Source organism: Talpa europaea (genome assembly GCF_964194135.1).
Source record: "Talpa europaea genome assembly, chromosome: 8".
NCBI classification, from domain to species: domain Eukaryota; kingdom Metazoa; phylum Chordata; class Mammalia; order Eulipotyphla; family Talpidae; genus Talpa; species Talpa europaea.
Genome location: NC_140075.1, coordinates 68,373,903 through 68,399,062, shown reverse-complemented (window position 1 = coordinate 68,399,062; position 25,160 = coordinate 68,373,903). Strand labels below are relative to the sequence as shown.

At 34.4% G+C, this 25,160-nt stretch overlaps 1 protein-coding gene across 8 annotated transcripts in view; it reads left to right on the top strand.

Moving 5' to 3' along the window:
- Positions 1-25,160, top strand: part of HECTD1 (HECT domain E3 ubiquitin protein ligase 1) — a gene marked incomplete at both ends in the record, with an annotated part of 83,282 nt that overhangs the window by 33,264 nt on the left and 24,858 nt on the right. For all 8 annotated transcript variants that reach the window (XM_084240749.1, XM_084240748.1, XM_084240744.1 and 5 more), the window contains 14 exons: positions 4,215-4,353; positions 4,542-4,712; positions 9,027-9,249; positions 9,945-10,208; positions 10,315-10,391; positions 14,023-14,157; positions 14,859-15,005; positions 16,121-16,215; positions 17,099-17,204; positions 19,106-19,240; positions 20,353-20,492; positions 20,774-21,097; positions 23,100-23,266; positions 23,367-23,543. In XM_084240749.1, the coding sequence (XP_084096875.1) occupies positions 4,215-4,353; positions 4,542-4,712; positions 9,027-9,249; positions 9,945-10,208; positions 10,315-10,391; positions 14,023-14,157; positions 14,859-15,005; positions 16,121-16,215; positions 17,099-17,204; positions 19,106-19,240; positions 20,353-20,492; positions 20,774-21,097; positions 23,100-23,266; positions 23,367-23,543 (2,300 nt within the window). The remainder of the gene's footprint in view (positions 1-4,214; positions 4,354-4,541; positions 4,713-9,026; positions 9,250-9,944; positions 10,209-10,314; positions 10,392-14,022; positions 14,158-14,858; positions 15,006-16,120; positions 16,216-17,098; positions 17,205-19,105; positions 19,241-20,352; positions 20,493-20,773; positions 21,098-23,099; positions 23,267-23,366; positions 23,544-25,160) is intronic.

Here is a 25,160-nt window from a genome sequence, read left to right as displayed (position 1 = left end):
AAAAACAACTTGGTTTGACTCCTGTACTAGCCCCTTAACTCATCTTTCTTCCTCTCTTGCCCCTCTGCAATCTGTTCCTATATATTAGGTTGAATTTTTTTTTTTTTTTTAATCACAATGCCTCACAACTCTTTCTGGTGAGCTCCCTCCAGTATCTCCCAACCTAACTCCTTACCTCTCAAGCTTGTAAGGTTTTACATAAGCCCCACCCAGTTGTTTGACCTATTTTAGTATTAGCTACTCAGTAATTCCTAGCGCATGACACCTATGTTTTGTTAGCCTGCTTTTTACTTTTGTAATATTCTATATATATCCTTAACTTACGGCTTTTGCACATATTTCCCCTTCTTTATGTTTTTGGAATGGTTGGTTATTTCCTGCCATTCAGGTCTCAGGTCTTAGTTCAAATGTTATATACATAGACATTTGTCCAGTCAATTTAAATTTACCCCTAGGAAACCTTTCACATCAATTCTTATATTTTGCTGTCTTCACAGAGTTTATAATTTATAAATGGCAAATTTTTCTCTTTGAGTTTTTGTCTCCTCCCTAAAATAAGCTCTGTGAGAGGTGATCTTATATACTGTTGTATTTGTTCAAGGAGAAGGAACAATATGGATAGGGCTTGATATTTAGTAGGTTCCCAGTAATAATTGAATGAGGGTGTTCATAATTACAGACATTTCTCTATTAATGGAGTATAGGTATGTGAAGTTTTAAAAAGGTAGATAGAATCCTTTTATGATCTATGAAGTCCTTTGTAGTCCATGATAATAAGTTGGACTTTACCCCACAATTAAAGAAGACTCATTAAAGACTTCTTGGGAAATTTGAAACAGTAAATTTGCCATTTATAAAGGGTAATTTAGTAGCCTGGTGGACAAAGGAGGAGTGTATGAATGAAAAGACTGCTTCAGGATTTTTGTAGCATGAACTTAAATCAGTTGCTGGGACTGAATTGGTTGAAACAAATTCAAGAGGTCAGGAAATGTTTTACATAGAAATTGGTAATCAATTAGATGTGAGGGATGAAAGAAATGAACAGGTGAAGAATGCCAAATTTTTGGCTGACTGAGAATTTGATTTTTTTTAATTTCTTTAAAACATGTAGTTTTGTAGTGCTCTTAATTATCAACTTTATATGTTGAAATTTGTGCAAAAAGTCTGCTTTAAATAGGAGAAAAGTGGCAGTAAAATAATTCACTGTGAACATTTAAGAACTTGGCTTTTATTCTTCCCCAAATAGCTCCAGAGGTATAGGTGTTAGTGGGGCTATTTAAAACATACACAAACACACCCCCCCACACACACAAATACACAAACAACATGATTTGAATCATTTTAAGGAATGAGCATGTTCAGTTTTGAACTAGATGATGCCTTGGTCTGAAAATTTTAGTGGACTAGATGTATTTGGAGTAGAATTGCTCCTTGATAAGGCCATCAGAAAATTACAAAGTATGCCACCTAATAGCAGTCTGCTCATGGATGGTTGTTTTCTATCCTGTAAAATATTTGAAGATTGATATAACACAGTTTTACTTTTGCACTTTCGATGCAGAATTCTCTCCCAGGTAATAATTAGCAGGCACATTTAATTGTGGTGAGGAAGATAACATGATAGGTTAGAAGCTCAGACTCTGAGATATAGCTCAAAGTGGGTCCAAAGTGTTGCTACTGCCTAAACAGGTGGCAAGGGTAAGACACGTAACTGTTTGATCTCATTTGGTATGTATCTAAGGATGAGAACTTACACTTAATTCTGTTTAGGTATGAGACTAAAAATTAGACATTTGTGAGGTATTTACTATGGTGCCTAATATTTTAGAGTTATTTATAGAAAGATGGTTTTTTTTTAAGGTATTTAAAAGTATCTTTTAAAAAGTATTTAACAATATTAAAAACAAGGGGGTGAAATATGTTGCAACTTAATTCTTTACCATTTTAGTTTACAATTTGATCAGAATACAGGTACTCTGATCAGACAGTTAAAGGATGGTCTCTATAAACTTTAGCTATTATTATTAATATCAACGAGTGTACTATGTCTAAGATATAAAAGGCAGGCAAAAAGATCAATGAAATCTTCAAAACAGAGGTTAAGAATTATTATGGTGGAGTAGTTTGTAAAAACCTGCCTGTTCTAATATTATTCTGAGATTTTTCTCCCAGTTTTATGTAGGTATAATTGACATGTAACATTATATTACCTTAAGGTACATAACATAATGATTAGATTATATAATATATATTACAATGTATGTCTATAAGATAGTAGACTGAGGACTTCATACTTTGTTTTTGAAGAGGTTTAGTAAATATCTTTTGGAGTTAGCATCAACAACTAGGCAAAAATTTAGCCCACTTTCAGCAAAAGAAATCCTTTGAGGGTTCATTTATTTTTTAAAAAAGTCACATTTTGACTGAGAGAAAAGTAGGGTTGGTTGGATAAAGGGAGGGATTGTTCTTAGGTGAGAATACTAAGTAATCAAAAGATAGTAATTCTTCCAAAATTAATTTATAGATTATGCAGTTCTAAAGAAGATAACTGCAAAATTTGTTGTAGAATTTGACAGGTCATAAATTTCATCTGGAGGAATAAATAGGTGAGACTAATAAAAGGAAAATCTGAATATTGTAGACTTTCAGCAATTAAATGTTTATGATAACTAATACAAAAGTTCTTATCAGTAAATCAATGAAGTTAGAATGCCCAAATAAAACCGATAAAATATATGAATGAAATGTAATGAAGGTTTCCTAGTCATTTGAGAGAGAGAAAACTGTTATGAATGTTATGTATGCTGTATTTGTTGAGATGAGATTGAGTTTAGGCTCTGTAATTTATTAAACTGTGGTGTTACTAGGCTTACCTTACTTTGCCTCAGTTTTACAATCTGTTAAGCTGAGCTAATAAATAATAAAACCCACTTCATAAGGTTTGTTAAATGAAGTATAGTGTTTTTATTTTCATTTTAATTTTCTTTAGTGTTAGTATTAATGTTTTCATATTTTTTAGCTTTAAAATAATAGAATAGGGTCCCTGTCTCATAATTGCTCAGCATGTGATAGCAAGAGTAGACATCACATGGCTATTCCTAGGCTGTTTTAATTGAAATAAATCATGACATGAAACTATCATGCACAAATACCAGTTTTACAACCAAATATACATATAAATAATAACTATTAGCAAATATAAATAGCCATTAACAGAACTGCAAGGCACTACTCCTTAGAACTGTTAGGACAGTTTCCCCTCCATCTGTCCACCACTTTCCATAATGTATTTGAATTTGAAATATTTAAGAATATAGTGTTTTAGGCCTCCCTGGCGGCGCAGGGGTTAAAGTCTCAGCACTATCAAGCTGTAGCCAGCCATTGCTGCATGAGTTCGATGGATCCTGGCAAGGGAGCTAACCCACATGGTGCAGCAGACCTCTCCTGTCTTGCCAGCTGCTCCCCTCAGCAGCGTATTTCAGTAGATCTCCCTATTCTGCTCCCCACTCTGCCTCTGGTGAATCCTCTCATCCCCCGCACCTCTGGGCTTATAACCCAGTTCCTGTATGCATAAATTAAAAAAAAAATTTAAAAATAGTGTTTTGAATTTCAGTTAGAGATAGTTATGAAATACATAAAGCAGACACTGCTGCTGTAGAAAATTGCAGCTGTGTCAGAAGCCTCTCAAATCATAGGATTACAAAGTTATCTTACTTTCATATATAGTTAGAATGAATATTGGTTTTAAATTTGAGAAAGAAAAATGTTTAATTCAGAATTTGAATTCCCTTGGAACTACTAGATGTTAGAACTTTGTATTTTGGGTAATGGGTAATTTTAGATTATTGACAGTTTTTACCATATATTTTCTTAGTAATTGAATTACTTTGTACTTTATTTTTTAAAATTATGTCATTATGTCATATGTTAATGCTCATGTCATTTAATATAAGATAAAATAGCACATTAAATATAATTTTAAATATCAGTTTTGATGAATTTAATATAGTAATAATAGAGAATAAGTGAATTACATTAGAAACATACTTGTGCTAATATTATCATAATTTTTTGTATTGTTTAATTTTTAGCAATATAATATATAACTTTGACATAGGATGTTTGTGTTTTCATTCATTTATAATTGCATTTTGTCTCATTGTAGCTTCTTAATCATGGCTTCCTAAAATTCTCTCTTTTTTTAACTTTTCTAGGAAAGCAAGTCTTGCATTGATTCGAAAAATGATTCATTTTTGCTCTGAAGCACTATTAAAAGAAGTATGTGATTCTGATGTTGGTCACAATTTGCCTACAATACTTGTAGAAATCACTGCAACTGTCCTTGATCAAGAGGTCTGGTTTTTTATCCTTTTTTGAAACTCCTCTAATTTTACTATTCCTTAGATAGTGGTCAGTAAAATAATTTAATCTGTCTTTATTTCAGTAAATCATTTTGTTTTTGCAAATTACTGGACTTGTCTACTCCAGGCACCTAAACTTAGTATCATTTTTACCTTAATTTTCTCTTTTTTTCTTCCTAGGATGATGATGATGGCCACTTGTTGGCTTTGCAGATCATAAGGGATTTAGTAGATAAAGGTGGTGATATTTTTTTGGATCAGCTAGCCAGACTTGGTGTAATTAGCAAAGTGTCAACTTTGGCAGGTCCTTCCTCTGATGATGAAAATGAAGAGGAATCCAAACCTGAAAAAGTGAGTGTTCTTAATTACTGTGGTATCAGAAATAATGTTTCTTTTGAGGAAATCAATTCCAAGATGGGTTGACAAAATAATGATAATATGAAGTATTTGGATGCTTATTATTATTACTTTTTTTTTTAAGATTTTTTTTTTAATTCTTTTTTTCCCTTTTTTTTTTTTTTAATAGAGGCATGTTTTATTTTTATTTATTTATTTATTTATTTATTTATTTGTTTTGTTTATACAAGCACTGGGTACAGTCAGAAGCGCGGGAGGGTGAGAGAATTCAGCAGAGCCAGAGTGGGGAGCAGAGCAGGCAGAAGGACCGAAGTACACTGCTGAGGGGAGCAGCGGGCGGCAGGAGAGGTCTGCGCGCCATGTGGGACCCTCCTCCGGTGGCCGGGGAGCAGCCGGGGATCGAACCGGCGCTGCAGAGGCCGCGGGCAGCTTCGCAACCCAGCGCTCAACCGCTGCGCCACAGGGGAGGCCCAAGATTTTTTTTTTAATACAAGAGCTGGGGTACAGGTCAGAGGTGCGGGAGGGTGAGAGGATTCACCAGAGACAGAGTAGGGAGCAGAACAGGCAGACCGGACCAAAGACTGCTGAGGGGAGCAGCAGGCAAGGCAGGACAGGTCTGCCACGCCATGTGGATTGCTCCCTGGCTGGCCTAGAATCGAACCTGCGCTGCAGAGGCTGCAGACAACTTCATAGTGCTGTGCTCAATCCACTGCGCCACCGGGGAGGCCATATGCTTATTTTTTTAATATGGTCAGTTTTTCTTGCAAAGCATATTATTGACAAAATTTAAAACTTACAGAAAAGTGCAAGTAAAGAATATGAGCATATCCTCTTTCCAAAATCGCTAATTACTGATATCCCATTTGTTTTATTGTTTGCAGATACTTGTGTATGTGTGCATAACATTTTGAGGATGTTATTTGAGAAAACCTGCACACATAGAGTTCCTTTGCCCACTTAAAAACTTCACTAAATAACCAGCACTTTCTCTTGCATAATCTTACTAAAATCAGGAAATTTAATGTTTCTATAAAACTGTGCCTTATTCTGTCTGAGACCATATTCATATTTGCCATTTTCCTTATTAGCAGTTTTTTTTTCCTGGTCCAGAATCCAAACCAGGAGCACATATTACACTTAATTACCATATTTCTGAGAATATGGTGTTCTCAGAATATTTCTAAACCTTTCTTTTCTTTCATAGCCTTGGCTTTTTTTTTTTTTTTTTTTTAATTTATACAATCACTGGGTACAGTCAGAAGCATGGGAGAGTGAGAGCCAGAGCAGGGAGCAGAACAGGAAGACTAACGAAATATACTGCTGAGGGGAGCAGTGGCCACGGCAGGAGAGGTCTGCATGCCATGTGGGACCCTCGCCTGCTGGCCAGGAATTGAACCTGTGGTGCAGAGGTGCAACCGCTGCACACCAGGGAAGCCCAGCCTTGACATTTTTTTTTTTTTTAAGATTTATTTATTTATGTATACAAGCACTGGGTTTAGTCAGAAGCATGGGAGGGTTAGAGAATTCACCAGAGCCAGAGTGGGGAACAGAACAGGCAGACTGATGAAGCACACTGCTGAGGGGAGCAGCCGGTGCGGTAGGAGAGGTCTGTTGTGCCATGTGGGACTCTCGCTGGTGGCCGGGGATCGAACCGGAGCTGCAGAAGCTGCGGGCAGCTTCACAGCCCAACGCTCAACCGCTGCGCCACCAGGGGAGGCACAACCTTGGCATTTTTAACGAGGTCAGACCAGTTAACTTTGACAATACCCTTTTTCAGCATTTGTGCCATATTTCTTCCTGATTTGATTCCTGATCAGATTCAATGGTTATATGTTTTTAGCAGGAAGATTATAAAGGTGATGTTATGTCCGTCTCATAATGTACCTTAGAGGCACATGATATCTATTTACTCCCTTGCTGATGATTTTAATTTGGATCACTTGGTTATGTTTTTTTTTATCCAGATTTCTCTATTATAAAGTTACTCTTTGCCTTTCTGTAATTAATAATATGTGGGTAGGAAATTTGAAACTATGTAAAATGCTGTTCCTCATTAAACTTATCCACTAGTTTCAATGTGCACTGATAATCTTGCCTTAGTTTGCAAATTTGAAATATACTTTGTTCAGATTGCAAGCATTGTTTAATCATAACTTTGTGAGTGCTTACTCTATATTATTAAATATTACATAGTAGAGTAGTAACAATTTTGAGAGGATGGTGGGCTATGTGTAATTGTAGAATCTTGAGGGATGAATATATGTGTCTGTATATCATAAATTACTGGGGGTTTCACCCAGAAATAAAACAAGAAGTAATATATGGTTTCATCCATCTAGAATTCTTTCTTTCAAGAAATACTTAAAGAGCTCAACAACTTTTTGTAGAAATTAATGAGCAGCTTCTAGCATTTATATGGCAAATGCAGTGGACCTACACTAGCCAAAGCCGCTTTGAAAAGGAACAAAATTGAAATACATACAGTGGTAAATTTTAACTCTTCTTATTGACATCATAATGTATGGTAGTCATGTAAAGATAAATAGATGATTCAGGGCCTACCCCGGTGGCGCAGCATGTTGAGGCCGCGGACAGCCTCTGCAGCATGGGTTCGATTCCCGGCTGGCCAGGGAGATATCCATATGGTACGGCAGATCTCTCCTGTCTCACCCACTGCTCCCCTCAGCAGTGCTTTCGGTCGTCTGCCTGTTCTGCTCCCCACTCTGTCTCTGGTGAATTCTTTCACCCTCCCATGCCTCTGGCCTGTACCCCAGTTCTTGTATAAATAAAAATAAATCTTTAAAAAAAAGTTAAAAAAAAAGATGAATTGATGATTCAACCATGTTTATGGTCAGCTTGTTTTCAAAGTGCTTACACCTGCACCCCTATGTTTATAGCAGCACTATTTATAATAGTTAAGCTTTGGAAACAACCCAAATGCCCAAAAATAGATGACTGGATCAAGAAGATGTGGTACATATACACCATGGAATATTACTCAGCATTCAAAAAAGATAAACACGTACAATTTGCAGCAACATGGATGGAATTGGAAGGGATCATGCTCAGCGAAATAAGCCAGAAAGAAAAAGAAAAATACCGGATGGTCTCACTCATAGCAGGAATCTAAAAAACTTAAATAAGGGACCAGGAAAAAGAATAACTATAAGAAAGAAAATGTCAAAATCAACAAACAATTATGAACCAGAGACACTCTATGGGGTGCGGGGGCGGGGAAAGGAGGGCTTTGGGTCAAAATAAGGGGGTTGTAATTGTAAGAGGAATATAAAAATAAAATTTAAATAATAAAAAAAGTGCTTACAAAAGTGCTTACATGCTTAAACAAGTGTATAGCATATGCCAAAAAAAAATCTCGACCCTTATTACATATTATATATACCATATACATAGATGAACAAAAAACAACCAGATTGAAATGTAAGTGCTAAAAATTTAAACTTCTAGGGCCTCCCCTGTGGCGCAGTGGTTGAGCGCTGGGTTGCGAAGCTGCCGGGCCTCTGCAGCGCCAGTTCGATCCCCGGCTGCTCCCCGGCCACCGGAGGAGGGTCCCACATGGTGCGCAGACCTCTCCTGCCTCCCGCTGCTCCCCTCAGCAGTGTACTTCGTTCCTTCTGCCTGCTCTGCTCCCCGCTCTGGCTCTGGTGAATTCTCTCACCCTCCCGCGCTTCTGACTGTACCCAGTGCATGTATAAACAAAACAAACAAACAAACAAATAAATAAATAAATAACATGCCTCTATAAAAAAAAAAATTTAAAAAAAAATTTAAACTTCTAGAAGATAATCTTGTGACTTTAAACTTGATAAAGATTTTAGTTAGGGGCCTCCCTGGTGGCACAAGGGATTAAGCACCACACTATGAAGCAATCCGCAGCCTCTGCAGCACGAGTTCAATCCCTGGCCGGCCAGGGACAAACCCACATGGCGAGGCAGACCTCTCCTGCCTCACCTGCTGCTCCCCTCAGTATTGTATTTCAGTCAGTCTGCCTGTTCTGTTCCCTAATCTGTCTCTGGTGGATCCTCTCACCGCCCGCTTCTCTGGCCTGTACCCCAGCTCTTGTATGCATAAATAAATAGAGCTTTAAAAAAAAAGTTTTTAGTTAGGACATTTAAAAAGTTATACTATAACAGGACAAAATAATCAATAAATTGTACTTCATCAAAGTTAAATTTTTGCTTTTCAAAATACATTATTTAAAAAATGAAAATGTAGGACATAAGATTTCCTCAGAAAATATCTTTGTCCTTTACTTTTGATGGACATTGAATAATTTTACACATTTTCTAGGAAGATGAACCACAGGAAGATGCCAAAGAATTGCAGCAAGGTAAACCCTATCATTGGAGAGACTGGTCAATCATTAGGGGAAGGGACTGCTTATATATATGGAGTGATGCAGCAGCCTTGGAATTATCTAATGGCAGTAATGGATGGTTCAGATTCATCTTGGATGGGAAACTTGCCACCATGTATTCAAGTGGTAGTCCTGAAGGTGGATCGGATAGTTCAGGTAATATTTTATTTCTATCTATTTTATTTCTATTTTGTAAAATATTTTCCAGAATTAACAGATAACTATAAATCAGAGACATTCTGCAGGGGAGGGGAAAGGGAGAGGTATCAAAGCAAGGCGGGGGAAGCACAAGGGACTATGGTGATGGTACACAGTTGAGTTCATAGTGGGAATTTTATGGGGACTATACTTGAGAGAAGAAAGCATACGTTGTGCAAAAAGGAAAAATGATGTGAAATATATCTAAAATAAAATTTAAAAAATGTTTTAGTAATTTCTTTGTATTTTTGCTCATATTTTTACTATATTATGGAAATAGCACGGGCTTTATTATTATATGGCCAGTTTCTTAAATATAAACAGAAAAAAAATTATAATATCAAAGCATTTCATAAATTTTTTTTATGTGAGACAAGGAATAATAGCACCATCTACTACTTTTCACCTTTCTGACCTATTTTTATGTAATGATGAATTGTACACCTGATGCAATCTTAGTTTTATTTCTTCCAAACTCCTTATACTTTAGAAAATTATGTTACTAGGATTGCTTTTATGCCTGAACTAAAAAAACACATCAAACCAATGAGAGTATACCAAAGAACAAAACTCTGCTAATTAAGTTTTTTTTTAAAAAAATAGTTGGGATATTAGAAAAGAATGTGATTTTAAAGTAGTACTCTTCTTTATAGAAAGCAGAAGTGAATTCTTAGAGAAGTTACAAAGAGCTCGAGGCCAAGTAAAGCCATCTACTTCAAGCCAGCCTATACTTTCAGCACCAGGACCCACTAAACTTACTGTAGGGAATTGGTCACTAACATGTTTGAAAGAAGGAGAAATTGCTATTCATAATTCAGACGGTCAGCAAGCAACAATATTGAAAGAAGATTTACCTGGTTTTGTATTTGAATCCAATAGAGGAACCAAACATTCATTTACTGCAGAAACTTCTCTAGGTAAGTATGTACAAATGTAAGTTTAGCTGATGAGAATAAATGAGTATGTTAAGTTGCAGTAAAATGTTTCTTGTAAAATGTCCTTTTTTTTTTTTTTTTTTTTAAGGTTCAGAATTTGTGACTGGTTGGACTGGCAAAAGAGGCAGAAAACTGAAATCTAAGTTAGAAAAAACAAAGCAAAAGGTATATTTGTGGGATTTAATGTTTTGTTTTTTCATAGTGATATGGTTTCAATGATGTAAGCATTTTAAAAATTGATCCATATGATGCAGGATACCTTAATCTAACCTATTTTTAGTTGTCTTTTCTGTGGTCATTTTTATTTTTCATAAATACATTTATATTCTATGTATATATTAAGCACCAAGATTAAAACAGAAACAGTGGAGATTAATGGGACAAACATATGAAATGTAAGTTGTTTTAAAATTATTTACCTTATTTCACAAACTTTAAATTCATACTGAAATTATTATTGATAGTAATATTAGTGATGTAATGGGATTGCTAATGCTTCATTAGGGCCTCTCTGGTGGTGCAGGGGTTAAAGACACAGCTCTGTCAAGCTATCACCAGACAATGCAGCGCAAGTTTGGAGCTACCTCTCCTGTCTCACCTGCTGTTCCCCTCAGCAGTGTATTTCAGTAGATCTGCCTGTTCTGCTCCCCACTCTCTTTGGTGAATCCTCTCACCTACCCCCACCACTTTCACCTCTGGTTCACACCCCAGTTCTTATATGCATACATAAATCGATCTTAAAAAAAAAAAAAAAAAAGAAAAGGCTTCATTATATTTTGCAATCCTGATTTAACACTTTGTGAAAAAAGAACTTAATACTCAGTTCTAGATTCATATTATTTTGATAGTTTAATCATCTTAGATGAAATCACAGTTTCAGAAACACATAGGAGTTGGTGTTATTGACTCCACCTTCAAAATGGCAATAGTGATTTTTAAAATTTATTACATTTATATTGTGTACTTTTAAATATGACAAGTATATCCATCTTTATTATGTCAGTTGCTCTTTCCCTTTATGGGGCCATATTTTTAAAGAGAAAATAAAATAACTTCATAGTTCGAGTCAATATTTTCTGGTGACCAAATTCTTTTTAACCTATAACAGTGATGTAAAATTGTTTCTCCATGTAGTATGAGAAGAATGCTTGTAGATGGTTGGATTAAGAGAGGGTACTTGTTTTATAACAGTGGATGCTTATGCTTTTATGACTTTGACCATAGAAATAATAGGAATGAATTTTATTTGGAACATTTAAAAAATATATAAAGATGTTCATGTCTTTATTTCTAGTTGTTAATGTGTTAGGTCATCCCCAAGATATTTCCAGATGTTAAACCTTGGAAAGAATGTAACTTATTTATTTTTGGTAAATATAAATTAACTCTTTTGTGATAGAGAGTGTTTGTGTGTGTGTGTATATATATATGTGTGTATATATATATATATATATATATATAATTTCATTATCATATCTATGTTTTCTAAAAAGAATTTGAGCAACCAGAGATTAATTTTAATTCATAAGGTCATTCGAGAAAGTATTTCAATTGAAGATAAATTTTAAATACTAAAAGGAATTTGAAGTGAATGTAGTTTATTTTTATTGTTTACAGTAGTTATGTTCTATAAAGTTCCAACACTAAACTGTTGCTCCTAAGGTAAATGAAGGATTAGGTTCCTGTGAACCTTTGATTACATTTTGTAAACTGATCCATACGTTACCTTTTTCTATATGTTTTTTTTTTTTAAAGATTTATTTATTGGGCCTCCCCTGGTGGCGCAGTGGTTGAGCGCTGGACTGCAAGGCTGCCCGCAGCCTCTGCAGCGCCGGTTCGTTCCCTGGCCGCTGGTGAGGAACAAAAAAAAAAAAAAAAAAAAAGAGTTATTTATTTATGCATACAAGAACGGGGGTATAGGCCAGAGGTACAGGGGCGGGGCGCGGTGAGAGGACTCACCGGAGACAGTGGGGAACAGAACAGGCAGACTGACTGAAATACACTGCTGAGGAGAGCAGCTGGCGAGACAGGAGAGGTCTGCTGCGCCATGTGAGCATCTCCCTGGCCAGCTGGGGATCCAACTTGTGCTGCACTGGCTGTGGACAGCCTCACAGTGCTGTGTTTAACCCCTTGCACTACCAGGGAGGCCCTATATATTTATTTCTGTTTAGAGCCAGCGTATTTAATATATATTGTTGATTCATTAGCCTTGAACTTTTGCCCAACAGAACTGTCATGCCTGAATGATATTTATTTAACACAGGTATTTTCTCCACAAGACACATGTGCCTCATTAAGCTTAGGGGCACTGCACAGCAGTTCAACATTGCGTTTTGGTATTATTTTAAACAAATGAACGTTTACCTATCTCAGAAGTTCTGGAATACCTGGTACATTGTATTTACCTACCAAATCTAAAATAACTCACAGGGAACTGAAATTTCACAATACGAAAGAAAGCTGTTGATGAATGAACAGAAACTGTCTCAGTTTCAGTTTCTTAAAAAAAAAAAAATTATTGATTCATTTTCATGAAAACAATGGTAACTCAGTGTTCTTCTGGCTGTTGTTCTGTGTATGAAAAAGGTATATATTAAAACTATTTTAAGTAAAATCTAACTTAGTTTTAACCTCAGTTTTTATTAGTGCAATTTTATAAAGGGGGTATTTGTTGTCTAATACTAAGAATTTGCTCATCTTTTTATTCTGAAAGAACATACCAGAATAGTAAGAAATACTGCTTATTAATTTAAGGATTGAATTTTTTTATTATATTAGTTATGCTATGTTTGTGATTTAGATGAAATTACCTAAGTTTACATTATCTAAACATTTTTTAAAAGATTTATTTATTTATTTATTTATTTATTTATTTATTTATTTATGCAAGCACTGGGTACAGTCAGAAGCGTGGGAGGGTGAGAGAATTCACCAGAGCCAGAGCGGGGAGCAGAGCAGGCAGAAGGACCGAAGTACACTGCTGAGGGGAGCAGTGGGCTGCAGGAGAGGTCTGCACGCCATGTGGGACCTTCCTCCCGGTGGCCGGGGAGCAGCCGGGGATCGAACCGGCGCTGAAGAGGCTGCGGGCAGCTTCGCAACCCAGAGCTCAACCGCTGCGCCACTGGGGAGGCCCTAAACATATATTTTTAAAGAGTATTATGCACTAAATTTCATCAGGTCCGAGCCTAAGATATTACGGTTGTTCTCTCAAATAATATTAACTTAAATGAGAGATAATAGGTGCCCAAATTGATAATATGGTCATTCCGTCTTACAGTAAAATAGGTAAATATTTGAATTTTTTATATACATTGTATGAGTAATATAAATTTTATAAAGACACAAAACCTAAAGACTCATAGTTGGTTGATGTAATTACAGATAGCTCAGTTTTCTTATTTTTGGTCTAATTATGTTTTTCAATTTGTTCACTATAAACATTACTTTTAAAAAAGAGAACTAAGTTACTTTTATTTACAAGTTTTATAAATTTAAGTGAAATAAACTCCTATTTGGTATGTCAATACAAAGTTTAAGTAACCAGAAATTTAAATTATGAGTTCTTTTATTTAATAGTGCTAAAATATATTAGAATATTTTTCAACCATTAGAACTTTTTGACATATATGAATGGAAGTGGCAACAATTTTTTGGAAGTTGATAATAGTACAACCTTCTTAATTTTAGAAGTGATAGATAAAAGGAGGGAGTCGATAAAATTTTTGATTGTAGTGAATATCCACATTTGTGTTTTGATTGTGGTGAATATCCTCATTTGCTATCTTTATTTTGATAGGTACGAACAATGGCTCGAGATTTATATGATGACCACTTTAAAGCTGTTGAAAGCATGCCTCGCGGAGTAGTGGTAACACTCAGAAATATAGCAACTCAGTTAGAGTCATCTTGGGAACTTCATACAAATAGACAAGTATGTTAGCCTCTAGATTTTATTACACAGTGATCTTGATTTAATTTTTTCCTTTTCTTTGTCTTTTATATTCTTGGTATTGATTTGAGGGTCAGTGTATTAGCACCTGTGGGTTAAGTTTAGCCTGCCACCTTTTTGTGATTTTGTGAGGTGAGGATGGTTTTTACCGTAGATCTGAGTCATACAGCAGAGGAGGAGAGGCATCAAAACAGGGAGGAAGAGCACAAAGAACTATGGTGAGAATTCAGGGATGCTGTGGTGGTGGGAGAATTACAGGGACTACACCTGAGGGGAGAAATCAAATATTGTATAAAAATTAACAATAATGTAAGAAGAAGAAGAAGAAGAAAAGAATGGTTGTTACGTTTCTGAGTGGTTGAAAACCACTCAAAGAATAGTATTTCATGATACAGGAAAATTATATGAAAATCTAATGTTAGTGTCCATAAGTAGTTTTATTGCTCACAGCCATGCAACACTCAGTCTGTGGCAGAATTGAATGGGTATGATAGAGACCAAAAATACTTTTATCTGCTTTTTACAAAAAGATTCATTTATGCTAGTAGAGATAATTTGAGTTAATATTTCAACTCCATAATCATGTTTATTATTTAATTTATTTTCATGGTAATTGGTGTTCTGATAAATAAAGTATATTAAGATCTGTTTCTTTGTCTTCATTAAATTTTTTTTTCTTTTAGTGTATTGAGGGTGAGAACACGTGGAGAGATTTAATGAAGACAGCTTTAGAAAATTTAATTGTACTTTTGAAGGATGAAAACACAATATCACCATATGAAATGTGCAGTAGTGGCTTGGTGCAAGCACTTCTTACTGTTTTAAACAACGTAAGTTTATGAAGCAGTACAAAGCAAAGTATATAGTTTTAAAAATTATTGGCGGCTACACTTTCAGCAGTCTTACTTTGTTTTCTTTGCTATTTAAAAACTTGTGTATTAAATGTTGATGTTTATAATTTCTTTAGTCTTTAAGTTATCTCAGTGGTTTAAGCCCATTGACCTGAACAACTGAGTCTTATTTTTGAGTTGCCTGAATTTTGTTCAACAAATTACTAACTTTGGGCTAAGATTTAACATTATTCACTATTCTAATTTCCTTAAAATTTGCATAAAATTGAGTTAGTCTGTCAGCTTTTCTTAAGTACCTAAATTATTTACATAAATGATTAATAAAATTAACTATCACATAATTTATGCACAATGACAGTTATGAAGTATATGTATTTGACAGATATTTGCTCTTTGCCTTATGGGTCTCTTCAATGTAGTCTACCTTTACTATGTATTTGTTGTGATAAAAATTTTTCCTTTATATTAATGAAGCATATATATTTATAATAACAAATTTTAACAGAGGTATAAAATATAAAAGAAGCATATTCCCCTTTCAGTTCCATTTTCATTTTTCATTTCTTGACTTTAATCATTATATGAGGTGATATACACTCAAGATTCATTTTAGCTTCTGTCAGTTTCATTTCCTTCATTAATTTTACTATTTGTATTTATTCTCGTTTTTTAAAATTGTTGTATTTTATCACTAATACCTATGAAAATTGTTTTTATATGCCCATTATAATTTTTCTAATACTCATTAAAATAAATAGTACTATTAAAATGAAAAATGTTCATTCTTAAATAGTACATAAAAAGGAAAATGCAATAATCTGAAATTGCCTGTATACCATATTTTGGGAAAAATTGTTTAGCAGTGTAATTGCTATTACAGTGTAACATTGAAGAAGGAAAAAAAAAATCTATTAGCCATAGTATACGAGTCATATAGTAAAAGAAATTTTAATTGAAAGGCAATAATGATGTCTCTTAGATTATAATGTTCATTTTATAATATATATTAAAGTTCATATTTGCACGTGTTTTTGATAAATTTCAGTAACAGCATTAAAACTTCTTTGGTATTTTCTCCTTTTTGTTTCTTTTAGAGCATGGATTTAGATATGAAACAAGATTGTAGCCAGCTTGTGGAAAGAATAAATGTTTTTAAAACAGCCTTTAGTGAAAATGAGGATGATGAAAGGTAAATTCCCAGATTTCTTTTAATATGACTTTGGCAGTTTACAAATTGGTATATTTTCTTTAAAAGAGAGTCTAAATACAGTGTTTATACACAAAACAGGAACTCTTTTATTCAATAGAAAAATAGCATTTATTACAAATATATAATAAAAACTTTTAAAAACTTTTTTTTTGTTGTTTTTGTAGAGGCATGTTTTACTTATTTATTTATTTATTTGTTTGTTTTGTTTATACATGCACTGGGTACAGTCAGAAGCGCGGGAGGGTGAGAGAACTCACCAGAGCCAGAGTGGGGAGCAGAGCAGGCAGAAGGACCAAAGTACACTGCTGAGGGGAGCAGCGGGCGGCAGGAGAGGTCTGCGCGCCATGTGGGACCCTCCTCCGGTGGGTGGGGAACAGCCGGGGATCGAACCAGCGCCACAGAGGCTGCGGGCAGCTTCGCAACCCAGCGCTCAACCGCTGCGCCACCGGGGAGGCCCTAAAAACATTTTTTAATCCAATACAGCAAGAAATAATTTACACGTTATCTATTACAAATACAGCTCACCACATAAGTTGTGGTCATGTCTCTAAGATATGATTGGAAATTTGAACACTGGTAAACTATTTGGCAATAATGATAATTTTTCTTCTTTTTATAGGTGTGATATGGTATCTTTGTTGTTTAAGAATTATTTTACAGAGTTTACATATTCAGTACATTTCTGTATGAACTGATATGCTCTCTGGCATTTTCTTCAAAATAGATGAGAAAAAAGGGAGAGGATCTGGTTTGAGATCCTGACCATTAGATAATTTGTAGAAGCTGCATTGATGAGGCTCATCAAAGTATGAACTTTTTTGCATGAAATTATATAAAAGCTCTTCATAATTTTTCTTCACAGTCGACCAGCAGTTGCATTAATTCGAAAGTTAATAGCTGTACTAGAATCTATTGAACGTCTACCTCTCCATTTGTATGATACACCAGGATCCACATATAACCTTCAGGTAATCATGAAAAATGCAGTAGCTGTTATAACTGAATGCATTTTTAAAATTTTTTATTTACTTTTGCGTACAAAAGCTAGGGTATAGGCCAGAGGTGTGGGGTTGGGGGGTGGTGTTGTGTGAGAGGAGTCACCAGAGATAGAGTGGGAGCATTTTCCTTTCATATTTTGTATTAAATAACAATTTTGCATAATTGTTAAAGACTTTACCTTAAGTTCCATTTGGTGGTTCTTTTAATGACTTGAATGTATTGGTATTTCAACTCTGTTTTGCTTAATCAAATTATTGTGGATAATACTGTGTTTATTCATTCAATAAATATTGTAAATAATAACTCATTTGATAACTGTAGGAAATAATAATTAGGAAAAAACATGAATAAAAAGGCAGGAAAAAATTACTTTTGTTCTGGAATTAGGAGTTAAATTCCTTTGTCTTTGTGTGTATTAGCATATGAGAAGTATGAAGACATTTTCATCATTGTTTTCTTCTTTGATTTTTCATTGGTTAGAGACATGGTCTTAGCCTACCTTAGCTATTAATATTGATCCTTCAGAAATCTGTCATTATTACCTGGGTTATTTTCTTTGGGTCACACAGTACTTCTTCACATATTTTCTTTGGGTCACACAGTACTTCTTCATAGATTCTTTGGCCTTGAATCTTGCTTTATCCAATCTATTCTGAATTTCACTGCATGCAGTAGTTTCTTTTTTTTAAAGATTATTTATGCATACAAGAACTGGAGTGTAAGCCAGAAGTGCTGGGGGGCATGGTGAGAGGATTCACCAGAGACAGAGTGGGGAGCAGAACAGGCAGATCTACTGAAATACTGAGGGAAACAACTGGCGAGACAGGAGCAATCTGCTGTGCCATGTGGATTCGCTCCCTGGCCGGCTGGGGATCAAACTCATGCTACTGTGGCTGATGATAGCTTGATAGCACTATGTCTTTAACCCCTGTGCCACCAGGGAGGCCCTGGAGTAGTTTCTTTTAACTGTAGCTTTTAATAAGTGATTAAGAATCGGTAGCTGTCTTCTCAGGGCAAAAAAACTTGCCATACCCCTAAGAACCTTGTAGTGTTAACAAAGCCACTAAACTCCCAGACTACAAAACTTGTCCAAGGAGTTACGGAATTACAATATAGATTATTTGCCTAGAATCATATCTGTCTTTGTATCTTTCTATTATTCTCTCTATATATATATTAAACCAAACATAGAACTCCATTTTGTATTTTGTATTTCAGAGAAAATAATATAGAGGATCAAGAGGATTTTTTGGTCTGGCCTTTTCCTTTTTAAGGCTCTATCCTTGATAAGGTAGAAATAACTCTCTGTGACTGTTTAACAGTCCTAGGTACACCCTGTTTAAGACTCAAAGGCAGGAAGGCTAAAGTGATTTTGCTATCCAAATGCACATGTAAAGATTTAATTATGTTTCTATAGGAATTAGTTAAGATTTATATAGAAATGAAGCTAAAATTAAATTGCTTGCCTCATATTTGCTGCTTACTAAAACATGGATTAGTAACTTTCTGTATTTTAAAAAGCTTATTAGCCATAGATTATTTAACTGTAGCTTTAAAGGAATAAGCTAATTATTTAATTTTCATATCTTCCTGGAAAATTGTAAGTTGTTAGAGATGTATTACCTCCAATAATTTTATTTAAACCATGTATATTTGAACTAGTTTAGAAAATGTAGCTTAGTTTACTTTCTTAAAAACCAGTATCTCTTATTCAGTACACCTTTAAAAATATAGAAAATAGATATTAATCCTTCCTTTATGATTATACTTCATAAATTTCAGTTCCTGTGTTGACGTAATATACCTCATTTTATAGTTCCTAGCAAAAAAGTAAGGTATTTTCTGAAGTATTTTGACCATTTCTGTGTAGATACTTACAAGAAGATTAAGATTTCGATTGGAACGTGCACCTGGTGAAACTGCATTGATAGACAGAACTGGCAGAATGTTGAAGATGGAACCTTTAGCTACAGTTGAATCTCTGGAACAGTATCTCTTGAAAATGGTGAGCTCTGTCAAGGGCATACTGAAATAAGCATTCTTTGCTATGATTTAGCCCTTTAGAAAAGTACTTTGGGAAGTATGTATGCAGAGTAATGGCAATACATTTTGCTCTAATCCATTTTTTGGAATCTTTTTATTTTTTAAAGATTTATGTATTCATACAAGAGCTGGGGTCCAGGCCAGAGATGTAGGGGGTGAGAGGATTCACGAGAGACAGAGTGGGGAATAGAACAGGCAGATTGACTGAAGTACACCACTGAGGGGAGCAGCGGGAGAGTCAGATGTCTGCTGCACCATGTGGGTTGCTCCCTGGCTGGCTGGGGATCGAACTCTTGCTGCAGAGGCTGCGGGATTGCTTCATAGCGTGGAGCTTAAACCCTTGTGCCACCAGGGAGGCCCTGTTATTTTTTTTTTTAAGATTTATTTTATTTATTATACGTACAAGAGCTGGGGTATAGGCTGAGGGTGGGGGCTTAGAGGATTCACCAGAGACAGAGTGGGGAGCAGAACAGGCAGATCTATTGAAATATACTGCTGAGGGGAGCAGCGGGAGAGTAGGTGAGATAGGAGAAGTCTCCTTGCCAAATGTGGGTTAGCTCTCTGGCTGGGGATTGAACTCAGGCTTCAGTGGCTGCAGATAGCTTCATAGTGCTGAGACTTAATCCCTTATGCCACCAGGAAGGCCCCTTTTGGAATCTATTCTAAGAAAATCATCTTTATACAGCATAAATGGTTTGTTCATAAAGATGTTTTTTATATTTATTTATAATACTCAAATAGAGAAGAAAACCTTAATATCAGTCAATAAAGGAATATCACGTTGAAATTTATTTATTTCAATATTATGCAACTACTAAAATGTATTAAGATTGATAAAAAAAGTTTTTTATATGGTATAAAGGCTTTTATCCTATTAAGATAATGGACTACAGAAATACTGTGATTTTAATACTGGGGTACTTTGTTGTGGAAATTTGTTTCCTGTATTTTCCTCAAATATTCTTTAATGACTTACAATAAAACAATTTACATAAAATGGGTTTAGAAAAAAGTGGACAATAGACCTGAAAATGACGTATTAAGGTGAGTGTCTTGAATATTTTCTTGATTTAGGTGGCAAAGCAGTGGTATGATTTTGATCGGTCGTCATTTGTTTTTGTTCGAAAATTAAGAGAAGGACAAAATTTTATATTTCGGCACCAGCACGATTTTGATGAAAATGGAATCATTTATTGGATTGGTACTAATGCCAAGTAAGTCATTCTATTTAATGTAGAGTGATAACATTCACCTGGAAAGAAAAAATCTAGGTAGTAGAATAAATTTCTAGGTAGTAGATTAAAATAAAATATAAGTCTAGGTAGTAGAATAAATTGTTACCCATTCTGATTATCCTGCACTTTAAGGTATTTTGTCTCACAGGTTTAAACTCAGGGTTTTAAATTTTATTTTATATGGAAAAAAGCTATTTGGAACAATTGCAAATACTTATTGTTAACTGCTGATTTTTTTTTTTTTTTTAATCTTTGTCTAGAACCGCATATGAGTGGGTAAATCCAGCTGCTTATGGACTTGTAGTAGTAACATCATCAGAAGGAAGAAATCTACCCTATGGCCGCTTAGAAGACATACTAAGTCGTGATAATTCAGCTTTAAATTGTCATAGCAATGATGATAAAAATGCCTGGTTTGCCATAGATCTGGGTCTTTGGGTGATACCATCAGCATATACACTTCGTCATGCTCGTGGTTATGGAAGATCCGCACTGAGAAATTGGGTTTTCCAGGTATCCAAAGATGGACAGAACTGGACTTCTTTGTATACCCATGTTGATGACTGCAGTCTCAATGAACCAGGGTTAGTTGAGGAGTCTTTGAAAATTGGAAACTTCAATAAAGAGCTTTGTTTATTTTTATGATTGTATTTACCCTTATAACTCTCTTCTTAATGAGATATTGAACCAAGATTTTCTTTCTTTAAAAAAAAACATAACTTGAGGGCCTCCCCAGTGGCACAGATGGTTGAGCGCAGCGCTGTGAAGCTGTCCGCAGCCTCTGCAGCGCAGGTTGATCCTGGCCGGCAGCGGACATCCCCACAAGGCGCAGTAGACCTCTACCGTCTCTCCCGCTGCTCCCCTCAGCAGTGTATTTCGGTCATTCTGCCTGTTCTGTTCCCAGCTCTGTCTCTGGTGAATCCTCTCACCCTCCTGCACATCTGGCCTGCACCCCAGTTCTTATACGCATGAATAAAATAAATCTTTAAAAATATATATCACTTGATAATTTAGAATTAAAACTTTAAAATACTTACTTTACCACAACTTTGTCTAAAACTTTAAACATTAGTAAAAAGCTGACTGACTTGAAAAGAAATTGCTACATAGCTTTAAGTATATAATATGTATATATTATATACCATACACTAGTAAAAACTGAGTAAACTTTTTCTATCATCCTTTATTCACATAATAGAGATGAATTTTTAGCAAATTAATCATCACTATTATTTGTTCTAGAATTATGGCTGACTTAGACGTTTTTCTTTTTATGTATCACCCTGAATTTTACATTAACCATCCATCCATAAATACATCACATAATATATCCATCCATAATACATACACACACACATGAACATACATATATAAAGACAATGTCAGTATTATATTTCTAGAAAATTGAATTGTAATAAATTTTGGTTATATATCATGCTATATTTCTAGGTGTAGATTGAGTTTGGAGTTTAGTTATTGTTTGATTTTGATGTAGTATGAAAGAAGCCTCATAACTTTAGGATAATAGGTAATATAGTATTTAAAACTTCATAAAAAATTTTTTTTGTATTTTCTTTTTATTTTGTCTTTTTATTTTATATATAATTTACATCATTCTTGTACAATGTATGCTTTCTCTCCTCAGGTGTCATCCCTGTGAAATTCTTAACACCAATTCACTCATGTCCTATCACCATAGTCCCTTGCGCTCTTCCCACCCCTGTTTTGATCCTTCTTTCTCCTCCTCTCCTGCAGAATGTCCTTGATTTATAGTTGAATGTTGATATTGATTTTTAATTTATTATAATTACTTCCCCCATTCCCCTACCTCCCATTCCCTTATTTGTTTCCTCTACATTCCTCCTATAAGAGAAACCATCCAATATTTTTCTTTCTGGCTTATTTCACTGAGCATAATCCCTTCCAGCTCCATTCATGTTGCTGTCAATGGCATGATTTATCTTTTTTGATTGCTGAGTAATATTCCATTGTGTATGTATACCACATTTCTTGATCCAGTCATCTATTTTTGGGCATTTGGGTTGTTTCCATAGCTTACCTATTGTAAATAGTGCTGCAATAAACAGAAGGGTACAGGTGTCCTTTTGAATTAATGTTTTTATATCCTTTGGGTAGATCCCCAGGAGTGGAATTGCTGGATCATATGGAAGCTCCATTTTTTAGTATTTTGAGAAACCTCCACACAGCTTTTCATAGTGGTTAGACTAGTTTGCATTCCCACCAGCAGTATAGTAGAGTTCTTTTTTGCAAAAATTTTTTTTAAAATCTTTTTTTATCATAAAAGCATATTACTTGTAAATTTTTTTATATCATTTCTTTGGGTTATATTAATCATAAATGATTTAATGTTATGGGTCAAATTAATAGTATACATTTTAAACATTTCATTCTTGTCTACTTTTTTTTCTCATTTGATTTCTTGATTCTTGTAACAAACTATTGACTGACTTTAAAAGCTTAATTTTCCTATCATTCTATATTATGTAAAAAGAAATATTTTCTACTTTGTACATATTTTCATCTGTTTTAAAACATTACACAATTTTTTCCCTTACACACTCATAGGTCAACAGCAACCTGGCCCTTTGATCCACCAAAGGATGAAAAACAAGGGTGGCGACATGTGCGAATTAAACAAATGGGGAAGAATGCTAGTGGACAAACCCACTATCTCTCACTATCTGGATTCGAACTTTATGGGACTGTAAATGGAGTATGTGAAGATCAGCTAGGTAAAGAGATGATAATTAGTTTTTCTAATTTACTAAAACAATTACATTTATAATTTATAAAGAGTGATTTTGTTCACATTTCTCTTATTTTTACATTCAGGGAAAGCAGCTAAGGAAGCAGAGGCTAATCTTAGAAGACAGAGACGTCTAGTACGCTCCCAGGTTCTGAAATACATGGTTCCAGGAGCTCGTGTGATCAGAGGCCTTGATTGGAAATGGCGAGATCAGGATGGTAGTCCACAGGGAGAAGGCACTGTAACAGGAGAACTGCATAATGGTGAGTGGGTGCTTAGCATTTGTGGTAGAGAGATTGAATACTTATATGAATTTTTGTTACTATTTTGACATAATGTATAAATATGCCAGCAGTATGTTAAGAGATTGATCTATTGATTTTACATTAAAAATGGAAAAATCACTTACTTAGAAATAAGGAGAATTTTATTCTTAGGTTTGACTACAAATTTATTGTTAATACTTTGAGATGATTAATAATTGACATAAATTGATAACACTCAAGACACATTTTAAGATTATTTTTGTTTATTCTTAAGTTTCCTTGATCTTTCTTACGCTTTTATTTCTTAAGCTGCTCTGTTTGTTAGCCTAACAGAAATCAGATAATAACAGTTTATTATAAGTTATACAGAATACAAACCTTAACGTTTTTAGTTACTGCCTTTCAATAAGTATAGAACAAAATGATCGCCTTTTCATTTATTAATATATTACTAAGATATCTCATGCTGTTTCTTAGTCTACCATCTTTTTTGGGGATTTTAAACTTTAATGTTTTCAGAGTTTATTGTTTAAATCAAGTTCATTTTTAATCTTGGATGCTATAGATTTTAGGGTGACAGACACATTTGATAAATTGCTTTTAACTCCCAGCTGCAACTATAAATATTACCATTTTTTTCTTATGACTTTAAAAGACTTTTAGCAACTAATTTGCTTAGACAGTAATGGGTTTTTATAAATTTTGCCTAGCATTGAAAAGAAAAAGAAGAGTAAAATATTCTTAGTCTCAACTCATATCAAATATTTAAAGAGCTATAATAAAAGTGACAGTGCTTAGAAAATGACTAAAATTTAATATCTTAATATGTTCTATGTAATAAAGACACTTATTTAACTTATTTTAAGATTCTGTTCCTTGAATTATCTTACTACCTATTGCATTTCTCTCCTATTGCATTTCTATATAGTCATACTGTAATTGTAAATCATTATAACCAAAGCAGGTTTATAGTGAACAAGCACATATGTAATTGCCAAATTGATGGAATCATAATAGTTGAGATGACAATAATACCATTTAACTCAGAAATTTCAAATATTGTTTTTAGATATCTTACTGATACTTATATGTTCTTTCTCTTTTATGTTGTTTGTTTTGCTTTGAAGTATGTTGGCTAGTTAGGGATGTGTGAAAGCAGTTCATTATTCTTGGATTGGAAGCAACTATGTAGAAAAATTGGAGTCTTACTTTCAGAATTTTTCATATTAAAAGGCTTAGCTTTGCTGATTTGACAATGTAGAAAACCAGAGTTTTGACTTATCTAAATGGCCATTTCTTTTAAGTCATACCTCAAAATCTTTATGTCAGAGAGGATTCTTAGTTTTCAAATACGTAAGCCATTCATTTCTAAATATGGCTAGTTATTGCTAATTCTTTGTCTTTTAATCTACTTTTTTGGGCACAGGAGTAGTTAAGAGTTTTCTACCTATATACTTAAGGATAGTATGCATCTACCCTTTCTAAATTCACCTTAGGTATCAGTTTAAACACATTCTCAAACCTAATTTGAATGGTTTACATTTTAAAATTATTTTTCCATTTTATATCAGTCAAATATATTTCCTTTCTAATGAATCTGTGTATTGGTAGGAA